Source organism: Schistosoma haematobium, chromosome ZW (assembly GCF_000699445.3).
Source record: "Schistosoma haematobium chromosome ZW, whole genome shotgun sequence".
NCBI lineage: Eukaryota > Metazoa > Platyhelminthes > Trematoda > Strigeidida > Schistosomatidae > Schistosoma > Schistosoma haematobium.
In genome coordinates, this window is record NC_067195.1 from 24,518,152 (window position 1) to 24,530,660 (window position 12,509).

Below are 12,509 nucleotides of genomic sequence, written 5' to 3' on the forward strand. Positions count from 1 at the left end.
TTCTCTCATTTCATAATGATAGCAAAAAGGGTTAAAGATTTTTAACTATTGTTTTTCTTCTAGCCACTTATTTCGTAAAAGATACTCACAATTTCCTTAATGACTAGACTGAAAGTTATTGTGTCATTTACATTCATAAAACTTTTAGAATTTTCTGTTCAACAGTGAGCTACTACCATATTCCATAGTTAATTTTAATGAGACATGTTGAATCTTTATTGATTTTAGTCTAAAAATGTTTTTGGATCTAAACTTCAACTCAGTGAACAATTCATTACTTATTATTGCATTGTTAACTACTCAATGTAAAACATTTTACTGGTTTATTTTTTCTACTCCCTTCTTAAATCAGGTATTTATCAAGATAAAGAACAAAATTATAACGATTTCATTACAAAAACTTCACCTTTACCTATGAAAAAAGAATTGAAGCAGAATAGTAGCAACAGTGGTCATAAATCATCCAAGCCTCAAAATCCTAAACAAACAAAAGATTTAAATAGTCATACCTTAAAAAGACAATCACGTAAATCTACAGAAAGTGGACATAAACGGAGTCCTACTTCTAGTTGTGGTCATTGTTCATGTAGTAGTGGCAGTCGTAGTGACAAAGGCTCACCTACACATGAAGTTCCTCAACACCAAACCGGACAAACAAAGTTAAGTTACTTCCGTGATGGTATACAAAAGTTGAGAAATAAATTTTCAAGCGAAAAACAAAAATCGTTTGAAAATTACGTACCGCGCTTTCATTCAAATAGCATTAGTAAATTAAGAAATTCATGGAGTGAAAGTGAAGCAAGTAGCAAATCAACTGATTCACTGTCCAATAACAGCATTTCAATAGATTCATCACCAACTGTAGAAACATCATTATCATCAGATACAGAATCTTATAGAAGTAAAAGTAGCACCGATAACAGCATCAGCAGTAGTTCATCGGAAAACATAGTGAATAAATCGAAAAGTATGGAATCACCGATGACAACCAATGTCAAGAAAAGTTTTCAAGCACATCTATCAAATGTTCGTCATTCAATTACATCACTAACCAATGCCTTATTCCATCAAGATAAAAATACTGGTCGCAATATTTTACAAAAACAATCAACTATCGAAAGTCAAGAAAGTGATCTAGAGTCTACAAAAAATTATTGGATAGATTCATTACGATGGTTTATTGGATCAAGAATTACTAATATTTCATCAGATGATTTAATTTATTTACTATCTAGAAAGCAGATGACAAAATCACTAGCAAGGTATAGTTTCCTGATGTATTTATTGTCCGATTATTTTGTGTATATTCATCTTCCTTAGATCAATCATATATGAGTGTAGATTGGTAAAGAGATTTTAAGTATGACTAAACAAATGTTTACCACTACCTAGTTTCTATTATCCTACAGACTATGTCAGTTCCCAAGAACAACCAAGAAATCTCTAAAAGACCTTTGTATATGCTCACAAGTCATATTAAATTTTCCAGATTTGTTTTGCTTTTCATGAAAACCATTTAACCAGTTAACTAATAAATACAAAAATTAATTTTCATCAAAAATAGTGGTAATGACTATTTAAAATTTTATTTATTGTTTTCTATTATTTCTATTTTTATTTCCACTGATATCTTTTTACATTTCACCTTAGATACAATAAAGAACGTTTAACCTGTGTTTTCTTGTCGGATCAGGAAAAGTCATGGGATGTTCATCAGGTAAGTTCAAGATTTATGGCTTTCAGTTACTGGTTTACGTATTTTAATACCTCTTTACTTCCAACAATATGGGCAGCCGACCAGTATATCTAGCTTTTTTATGTCTACTGAATTTTGTTGATAAGCTAATTCGTTGCCAGAAATGCCAAAGTTTACTCAACTGATCAGCCTATAAATTTTTATGCAAGTTAAATAAAAAATCATGACATAAGTAGGTTTAGTAACATGACTGCCCCACCATTTATTTGATTCATAATGAAGACAAAATAATGGAACCTTCCAAGAAGGATAACTCCGCCTGTAGCTCTTATAGGGTTGCTGCCGGTCCCAAGCCCGGGTAAAGGAGGAGGGTTGGGCATGGGGTTAGCGTCCCCATCCCGTAGAAAACTAACTCGCTAAAAAAACGCTTACCAGAAAAAATAATCCAAACCATTTTAACTCTGCCCTGGGAGTTAGAAGGTCTTCATTTAGAAGAATTATGACGCTTCATGGTGAAAGCCGAGTTCCTTCGGAAGCCACGAGGCCGATGCCCCTTCTAACAACCAGAGCAACAATTTTTATAGGTACATGGAACGTCCGAACAATGTGGGAGACCGGAAAGACCAGTCAAATAGCAGCGGAAATGAGGAGATACAACTTGGCAGAACTGGGAATCAGCGAAACCCATTGGACCCAAACCGGACAACAAAGGCTAAATACGGGAGAAATGCTGCTATACTCCGGTCACAAAGAGGAAAATGCTCCACACACTCAGGGAGTCGCTCTTATGCTGTCCAAAGTAGCACGAAATGCACTTGTAGGATGGGAATCTCACGGATCCAGAATCATCAAAGCATCATTCAAAACAAAGAAGGAGGGGATCTTAATGAATATTATCCAATGTTATGCACCCACCAATGATAGCAACGACGAAATTAAAGATCAGTTCTACGAGCGGCTGCAGTCAATCATTGAGAAATGCCCAAGAAAGGACCTAACTATTCTGATGGGAGATCTAAATGCCAAAGTCGGAATAGACAACACTGGATATGAAGATATTATGGGACGACATGGACTGGGAGAAAGAAACGAAAATGGAGAAAGATTTGCAAATCTATGTGCATTCAACAAATTGGTCATAGGAGGCACAATATTTCCACACAAGCGTATACACAAGGCTACATGGATCTCACCGGACCACACTACAGAGAACCAAATAGATCATATTTGCATCAACAAAAAATTCCGAAGGACAATGGAAGATGTGAGAACCAGGAGAGGTGCTGACGTAGCTTCAGATCACCACCTAGTTGTAGCCAATTTGAAACTGAAGCTAAAAAAGAACTGGACAAGTGGACAAACAGCACTACAAAGGTTCAATACAGCCTTCCTTCGAGATACTGACAAACTCAATGAATTCAAGATAGCTCTCAACAACAGGTTCCAAGCCTTACAAGATCTACTGAAAGAAGAAGAAACTAGTATGGAGGACAACTGGAAAGGCATCAAGGAAGCATTAACTTCAACGTGTCAAGAGGTTCTGGGTCTAAAGAAATACCATCATAAGGAATGGATCTCTACAGAAACACTGGACAAGATCAAAGAAAGGAAGAACAAGAAGGCAGCAATAAACAGCAGACGAACACGAGCAGAGAAAGTCCAAGCACAAGCTGAATACATAGAAGCAAACAAACAAGTGAAGAGGAGCATTAGAGCCGACAAGAAGAAATACGTGGAAGAACTAGCAACGACGGAAGAAAAAGCTGCTAGAGAAGGAAATATGAAACAGCTTTACGATACAACGAAGAAACTATCAGGGAAATACAGTAAACCAGAGAGGCCGGTCAAAGACAAAGAAGGCAAGCCAATCACCGAAATTCAACAACAGCGTAACAGATGGGTAGAATACTTCGAAGAGCTCCTGAATAGGCCGGCTCCAATGAATCCACCGAACATCGAAGCAGCACACATAGATCTTCCTATAGATGTCAATCCACCAACTACGGAAGAAATTAGAATGGCCGTCAGACAAATCAAGAACGGGAAAGCAGCGGGACCCGACAACATACCAGCTGAAGCACTGAAATCAGACATCGAAGCAACCACAAGCATGCTTTATCTTCTATTCAAAAAGATTTGGGAGGAGGAACAAGTGCCGATGGACTGGAAAGAAGGACACCTCGTCAAGATTCCAAAGAAAGGAGATCTGAGCAAATGTGAAAACTACAGAGGCATAACACTACTGTCAATACCAGGGAAAGTCTTCAACAGATTGTTGCTGAACCGGATGAAGGATGCAGTAGACGCCCAACTTCGAGATCAACAAGCTGGATTCCGTAAGGATCGGTCGTGCACAGACCAAATTGCAACACTACGGATCATCGTCGAACAATCAGTTGAGTGGAACTCATCACTATACATCAACTTCATTGATTATGAAAAGGCATTCGACAGTGTAGATAGGAGGACATTATGGAAACTTCTTCGACACTACAGAGTTCCTGAGAAGATTGTCAATATTATCCGGAATTCATACGACGGGCTACAGTGCAAAGTAGTGCATGGAGGACAGCTGACAGATGCATTCCAAGTAAGGACCGGAGTCAGACAAGGCTGTTTACTCTCTCCCTTCCTCTTTCTTCTGGTGGTCGACTGGATTATGAAGACCTCAACATCTGAAGGAAAACACGGAATACAATGGACAGCTCAGAATCAATTAGACGATTTGGACTTCGCAGATGACCTAGCCCTCCTATCACGTACACACGAACAGATGCAGATGAAGACAGCCAGTGTAGCAGCAGTCTCTGCATCAGTAGGCCTCAGTATACACAAAGGGAAAACCAAAGTCCTCAAATTCAAAGCGGAAAACAGCAATCCAATCACTCTTGATGGAGAAACTCTGGAAGATGTAGAGTCCTTCACATACCTAGGAAGCATCATCGATGAACAAGGAGGTTCAGATGCAGACGTAAAGGCGAGGATCGGCAAAGCAAGGGTCGCATTCCTACAATTGAAGAACATTTGGAACTCAAAACAACTTTCAACCAATATCAAAGTGAGAATCTTCAATACGAACGTCAAGGCAGTTCTACTGTATGGAGCTGAAACTTGGAGAACTACAACAACCACAATCAAGAAGGTACAAGTATTTATAAATAACTGTCTACGCAAGATACTCAACATCCATTGGCCAGATACCATCAGCAATAGCCTTCTGTGGGAGAGAACAAACCAACTTCCAGCTGAAGAAGAAATTAGGAAAAGACGATGGAAATGGATAGGACATACATTACGCAAATCGTCAAACTGCATCACGAGGCAAGCCCTAACTTGGAATCCTGAAGGGAAGCGAAAAAGAGGAAGGCCAAAGAACACATTGTGTCGGATAATAGAAGCAGATATGAAAACGATGAATTACAACTGGACGGAGCTAGAAAGGATTGCCCAGGACAGGGTTGGATGGAGAATGCTGATGAGCGGCCTATGCTCCTTCACGAGGAGTAACAGGCGTAAGTAAGTAAGTTCCAAGAAGGATATAAGCTGTTTAACCAAATTTTAGTACTTCAGATTATCGCCGAACATGAATATCGTTTAACTATCCGTAATTAGTTGGGTGGCAACATTCTTTTCAAAAGGTTTACGAAAACCTCCAATAAGATATTATGGACAAACTGAACCTTAACTGAGACGCAAAAATTTCTAAAATTGTGTTTCAATTATTAAAGTATCACTGTCTACCTTTTCCGACGTCATATTAGGCTGTCACTACGTTATCGTTCAGCCTGTGGAACAGTACGCACGGGTTTCTCAACAAAAGTCAACTGATTTCACCGGTGTTGTGAAATTCTGTAAAAAGTAAGTCAGCCTATGAACCATATCATCGGGAAAAATACCATAAAATATCGTAAACCTCGTTCCTAAGTCATAATATTGCTGAATTTAGTTTCAGTTTACTGTGAGAATAAACTATAGCTTGGTTAGTTTGTGGATAGCTGTCTAACTGACTAACTTTATCGCATTGTTTGAGTTTACACTGTTGATATGGTGGAGCAGATTTGTAGTTCAGGTGGAGTTTTGTTGTCTGAGCTAAATGGTTAAAGAGCTTTCATTGTTCTTATGAACAACAACATCAGCAAAAACTTCAGGTAGAAGTGAAGTGTTCGAATTTCTCGATATATAACTGACAGTTTGTTCTGTCAACCTCAGTATTGATTGATTATTGTTGGCCTTTTCCCTGTCATTATCTACCACCTTATTTGAAGATATCAACATCAAGGTTGGACTTGATAGTTGAAGATAAATTGAGCGTTTGGTAGAAAATTAATTATATATTTGTTGTGATACCCCAATAAGTGGAAAATTGTATTTCAAACGTTTTGCAACTTCATGCAAGTCACATCTTCAGAGTAAACAAACAATCGAAATAAAATTAACACAAGTTTAAATAGTAGAGAAAACAGCAGAATATTTTCAGTCCACTCATAATCATAATAGGTCTGAACATGTAAATGTCAAGTTAGTTTGGTACTGTTTAAACTTGTATTAATTTTATTTCCGTTATTTATTTACTCTGAAGAAGTGACTTACGTCAAGTCACGAAACATCAGAAATGCAATTTTTACTCATGGAAATATCATAAAAACATATTTATTATTACCTCTTTATTTGGATTGTATCTTCCTCTGATCTGAGTTCACACTGTGTTCACTATGCTCATTACAATGCATTTATATTTAATGACAAGTGGTTAAAAACAATCAGCAAGAATAATAGGCTAACTAGTTGTGGGCATAGCATCACTCATAATAAAACTCATACCAGACCTTAAGTGGCTTTGCTTAATCTCACTACTAATTCGGAACAGTGAGGAGTCAGAAATTTTCACTCTACTTAAGGTGTTGATGCATAATGTTTTTTTTCTACTGAGCATCTTAGTTATACCCACTTTTAATCAAATGGTTTTAGAGCTCTGTAATGCCCAATAATTCGAATGCTGTCGTGTTGTCAATAGATGTAACGGTTTTTCGCCTGCAATGTATCTGAAACCTTCCAAGTATACGATTGAGGTGAACAGTTTATCTGTGATCTTGGCAGAACTCATCCTGCTCTTCGTTAACCGGTTTATAGCATGCTATACATAGTCTGCACAGTGTGACAGAGGGACGCATTTAGACTCAACTAGCAGCAGACTTAAACACTGACTGTCACATACATATAGCTGAGGAAAAACATGACAATGTTCTTAGTCCATTTTGTCATATTTCCTCGAACCCAGTCTGTTCAGAAGAAGATCGTACATATTCATTACTAAGTCATCTCTACCGTGTGTTGTATGGGGTCACAACATTTGATGTTCCATTCAAACTTTTGACTCGGCATGGGATTTTGTGTGGCCTAGTTACTTAGTACATAACAATGTGTTCCAAATTCTTGGAGTAGTCTATTTAGAAACCTGGAGGTCTATGAAAATTGTCGATAATAACGCCGGTAATATTTAAATTTTTCTTTGCTTTGCCGATGACTAAAACAAGCTGAAACAGTTTTTGGTAATCGCTAAATATGGCCGATCTCTGTATTCCTATTCTGATTCCTAACTGTCAAGTTATTTAGCCTGTACATAAGTAAACTAGTGGAAAAAAATTAAATTCTAAAAGATCAACTGAAGCCTAGCATTTCCTATTGAAATGCCTTTTGTAATTAAAATCAACTTCACAGATTATTTTCATGGCGATTTCACCAAGCCACAGATTTATGACGTGTCTTCTGAATAACCATAGCATAATAACAACTGTATTGCTGATGTACTGTACCGAATTAAACATTAGAATTAATGAATAAATTTCTGGATTTTAGAAAACAGGTATTGGCTTTTAGTAGAACTGAACTCAAAGTATTTTATTGCCCAAATTATTCAGATGCCTAAATATTGATCTCTTCTTTCTCAATGCTCATTTCCTTCAAACCAGCTTTTCCGTTCTGTTGGGTGTCAACTAATCCCATATGGACTGGATATCTCAGTAGCCACATTTGACTTGGAGAAACCAGTTAGCGTTCGCCAACAATTTGTGAAACTTAATCAAATGGATGAATTACGAAACAGTTTTGCTATGTCTGAAAATGGGTGAGAGTATTTTTCAATAGCTTTTTTACTTACAAAAACTTAGTATCTGAAACTAACACTTCGATATTAATGCCATTTACGTAATTTCTAAATAACACTCAAATTTGGTGCCCATATCCGATAAAAGACATACAAACCAACCTATCTCTTTGTAGGAATTTTTTAGTTTAACTAGGATAGATTGGGAAAATGAATCTGTGAGGTCCAAAGTTAATTGCTATATCTTCTGACATTGAAATCTTTTTGTTGCGTTCAGCATATCATAAAATGACAACATGTTATAAAAAGGTAACCGAGAGACTAAATTGCCCTAACAGTCATTTCTAGTGCATTGTTAGTGAAGGATAGTACTTACATCTTATGTTATGTTAGATAAATAATAAAACGGAATATTACTAAATAAACTATAAACCGATATTAACAGAGCTTTCGTGTGTTTGTTTGCAGGTACATTCTAAAACCTGCCTTACTGAGAATACCGACTATAAATCGTTATCACCGTAAACTAATTACCAGACGTAAATATCAGAAACCATTTCCAAAATCTGATCCCAATTCAAATAATATGAAAAATCAACTTAGCAATTATTTAAGATGTGCTTGCTGTTATGATCCATTGGATATAAGTTCAGAATGTGAATTAATTGGTAAAATTTATGATGGAATAACAAATCTGAACTGGTCAATAACTTCAAGCCACGAAGCTAACTTTTACCTACCATGGAATTATACTTTACAGTTGGTCAACTTTATGAAAATTCACAGTTCGCATCCTGAAAGTTCACTGTTAAACAATCAAGAAAACGTGGAGACTCAGTCTTATCAATATAATTCCGTGAAACCAAATAAACTGCCTAAACGGTACCGACGTGCAGCTAATGCAACAAACACAACGCCAAAACGTCAAAGACATGCAAGTGCCAGTAGAGCAACAATAGTATGTAATGCTGCCAATTTCAAAAATCTTCAATCAACTCCTACAAAAGCTAATTCTTGGAGTTCGACTCAAATTAGACACCAAAGTCAAGAAAATATGAATTTGAGAAATAAGAATATTGATTTTCACGAACGATGTCGACTAAGTTCATTAAAAAGAGACTCTGAGAACATAATAATCGAGGTAAGTCTTTATGTACTGGTTGAGATTTTCACAGTGCAATTTAATATCCACTGGTATAGATAAATAATCGGTTACTTTGTTGACACTGATGCTTTTGGGACAGATATGTAAGTGTATACACTATTTTATTGCGGACAAAACACATTTTGATTAAATAACTTCCGCTCACTTCACATAATACTCTTCTGAGTAAAATAATGACGTGAATTGTTTCTCAAGCAATTTTCAGAGCCTTACTTTTAATCTTAATGTTATCTGATATGAAACTAGTGTGGAAGTAAAAGCATATACTGTAATATAATTTACAAAGCTAGAGATTTATTTGCCAGCTTTACTAATAAGAACACAAATCTAAATATTCAGGATTCACAATAGATACTGTATATGAAACAAAGAGATGGAGGGAATTAAAAATCTTTACTTCATAGTCTAATGGCACTTAAAACTACTATACGATCTTGGAAACTATATGGTACTAAAGTTATGACCAGTTTTCTTCACCTATGACGTCGTAAAAAACATAAGTAATAAAACCATCATGACCAACCTCGTACACAAAATTGATCGCATTCCGACATGTTCTTACTTATTATCATGTCTGAATAAATGGGTACAGGGGCATGTGAGATTTGTGTATTAAGACTATATTACTAATGAGTAACTCGTCTTTTATCGTATAACTTCCTCTCGTATCTCATTGCCAATCGGATGGTGAAAAGAACCGAATTTGTAAAATTCATATGCTCAAAACTTCGACTTGAGTCCCGAAGTGGATATCAAGTACTTCATATTTACTTGTAATGATCATTCCATCACCATTATGGATAACAGAGAGCCTGTATGATTAAATATAGTTCTAATTACAGAACCAAATACTCATATATAAAATCAATGAAGGGATGAGAAAAGAGCACCATCCAGAACCCGACAAATTTAATAAGATGTTCATCTGATACTTATGACTTAAACAGTTGCAATATCGTGAGCTGGTAATTACTATTGGACATGGAAAAAATATGTTTCTTAATAAATTGGAAATTTCGGTCATAAATATAGCGGCAAATAACTGTATTACATGCTGATATAATAATATCAGTAAGAACCTAACAGTTTTTCTTACATACGTATAACACCACATAACACTAGTGAAAGCTTCATGTCTCCTTATTCATAATATATCGATATCTACCTACCAACTATTCGCTGTATATTCTAATATTTGAAACAAAAATCTGCAATCACAAGCTTGTCTAATGGAACAGTTCTGTAAAATGTGCTGTAAGTTTTCTTAAAATTAGGACAACTTCATCAGAGAATACGAAACAAAAGAAATGGCTCCCAATATCGTGTGAACTAAAACCCGGATGCACATGTTGACAAGTATGACTGTTAGAAAATACTCTTAGTAAACTTTGTAATTACTATCGTAAACGTTCAGTATTATTTTGAAATTTCAGGCTGAAATCAAAGCGCCACTTTTCAAATTTTCACATCTTACTACAAACATATTAAAACGCTTTTGCCAAGTTCCAGAAGAGCACAATATAGTACGCTATCGTCTTTACTCAAACAATTCATTATTTCCTACAGATGATGTAACTGCAAATAACCAGTATGCACTAAGAAAATCTAAAACACTATCAAGATCTTCTTACGCACTCTCATCAATGTTAAATGACAAAGAAAGGATTCCCATGTTCTCAAGCTTTAATTCAATGCCAAGAATTAGTTCTGAACTTATGCTAGATTGGCTATCTACACGTAAAGTTACATTTTCCCGTATTCATTTGCCTGAATCAATATGTATTAGAATAAATACGGGGAGTCACAGAAAAAAGTGTGACAATAATATTAAATCATACGGAAACATGGAAAACGTTATTGCGTCGTGCATAATAAATTCAAATAGTCCACTAAATAAAGCATTAACAGGTTTCCAACATTTTCAACTTAAATTAGTCGATCAGTCTAAGACAAAAGTAATCCCCCGAGAGGGAAAGGATGACGTTACAGAATTCGACCACAGTGTCTTCCACCAACACTTGAAAGCTACCATAGGTTTGCTGATATTTTGCAAGGTAAGCTTCATTAACTTAATTCACACTATAGACATTGACGTTTATTATAGTTAGACAACCATGAAAGACCTACTTGTACTAAATATTTTTTCTTTACTCTTTTCGAACGAAATGTTTGTGAACCATCTTATGATTACATTTTTGAGTGATCTTGCAGTAAGAAGCACCCACTTATTACTCCCTAATCTTGAATTACTTTTTGGCAAAAATCGTTTACGAATCTCTCCTAAATCAAAATTTATTCAGATATCCCCACTAATATCTTACCATATGAGATTCTTAGTGAGAAGTGTACTGATTTTCCACCAACCTTTAAACTAATCAATAACAAAGAAAAGACAACTGTCATGAGATTTGTTAATAATTACAACTACGTAGAATTTCAAATTCATAAACGATTTTAAGCTGATATAAAGTCCCGATTTTTTCCCATTTCACTCAAAAGCGTTTACTAATTTAACGTGAGGATAATGTGGGTCTCTGATCTAACGGCTTCAGGATTTAACTTCTGAAAATTCAATTATGCGGCTGAGACCCGCTTTGCATGCTTTAGTTGGAACAAACGCAATGTCTGACCTCCGAACAATAACAGTAACTCGAAGCTTGATTAAAATGGTTCCACTCTGTTACTGGATTGCATAACAGTAAATAATAATATCCATATTCTGAAATTAATTTCTGCTAGTTAATTCACATGGCCGACATTTTTTGGAAGATAAAGTACCAATATTTTCGTGTTGAGATGAGCTTTATGGAAATAGCTAGTAATGTGAGCCTTCATTCCTAAAACTTTTCATCTGGACAAGTTAACGAGTTATATTCCGTTTGTTTGTGCTGAATTTCGCATGAATTATGATTATTTTCTTATGTATACATTGAACTGTACTTTAAATGCCTTTATTGTATCATATTTAGTTTTCCATTTATTTGATATCCGTTTTCAGATAAATATGGATACTTACGTACCGCATTCATTGAGTGATTTGATTGAAACACTAACCAAAAAATATGATACTCGTTTGAGAAGTATACCTTCTAACCAACAAACAAATGATAAACAGTATAATGCTAACCGTTCAAAAAGTTATCTGTATTTAGATAGACACCAAAGTATTAAGGAAATATCTACGTTAAAACAGTCAATAATCCGTTCCAATTCTTTTACCTATAAGGAATATGGTGAAAATTTACAACAAGATGCTATTTGAGTGAACATACATGTAAAGATTATTTTAGCATTAATAAAAAGCGTAATTTTATTGATACAAATAGTGTAATGATAATCTTTCTACTGTTATAAATTCTGATTGGAACAAATGGTGTATTTTTCTTGAAGAACCTATCAAATAATCTTTACTTGGTTTTAAAATATATGAACACTCCATCTGTACAATCTAAGATGTAGACTCACTTTGTAACACATGGTATATTGTTTATCGTAGTAGTCAAACAATTACGTTCTTTGTGCAAAATATACTTTATTTTACAAAT

At 35.4% G+C, this 12,509-nt stretch overlaps 1 protein-coding gene across 1 annotated transcript in view; it reads left to right on the forward strand.

Annotated features, from left to right (window-relative positions):
• Positions 1-12,226, forward strand: part of MS3_00010332 (uncharacterized protein) — a gene marked incomplete at both ends in the record, with an annotated part of 54,211 nt that extends 41,985 nt beyond the window's left edge. Inside the window, 6 exons of the mRNA XM_051218693.1 lie at positions 353-1,262; positions 1,651-1,717; positions 7,666-7,820; positions 8,268-8,940; positions 10,398-11,018; positions 11,963-12,226. Of these exons, the coding sequence (XP_051070800.1) occupies positions 353-1,262; positions 1,651-1,717; positions 7,666-7,820; positions 8,268-8,940; positions 10,398-11,018; positions 11,963-12,226 (2,690 nt within the window). The remainder of the gene's footprint in view (positions 1-352; positions 1,263-1,650; positions 1,718-7,665; positions 7,821-8,267; positions 8,941-10,397; positions 11,019-11,962) is intronic.
• Positions 12,227-12,509: the final 283 nt, after the last annotated feature.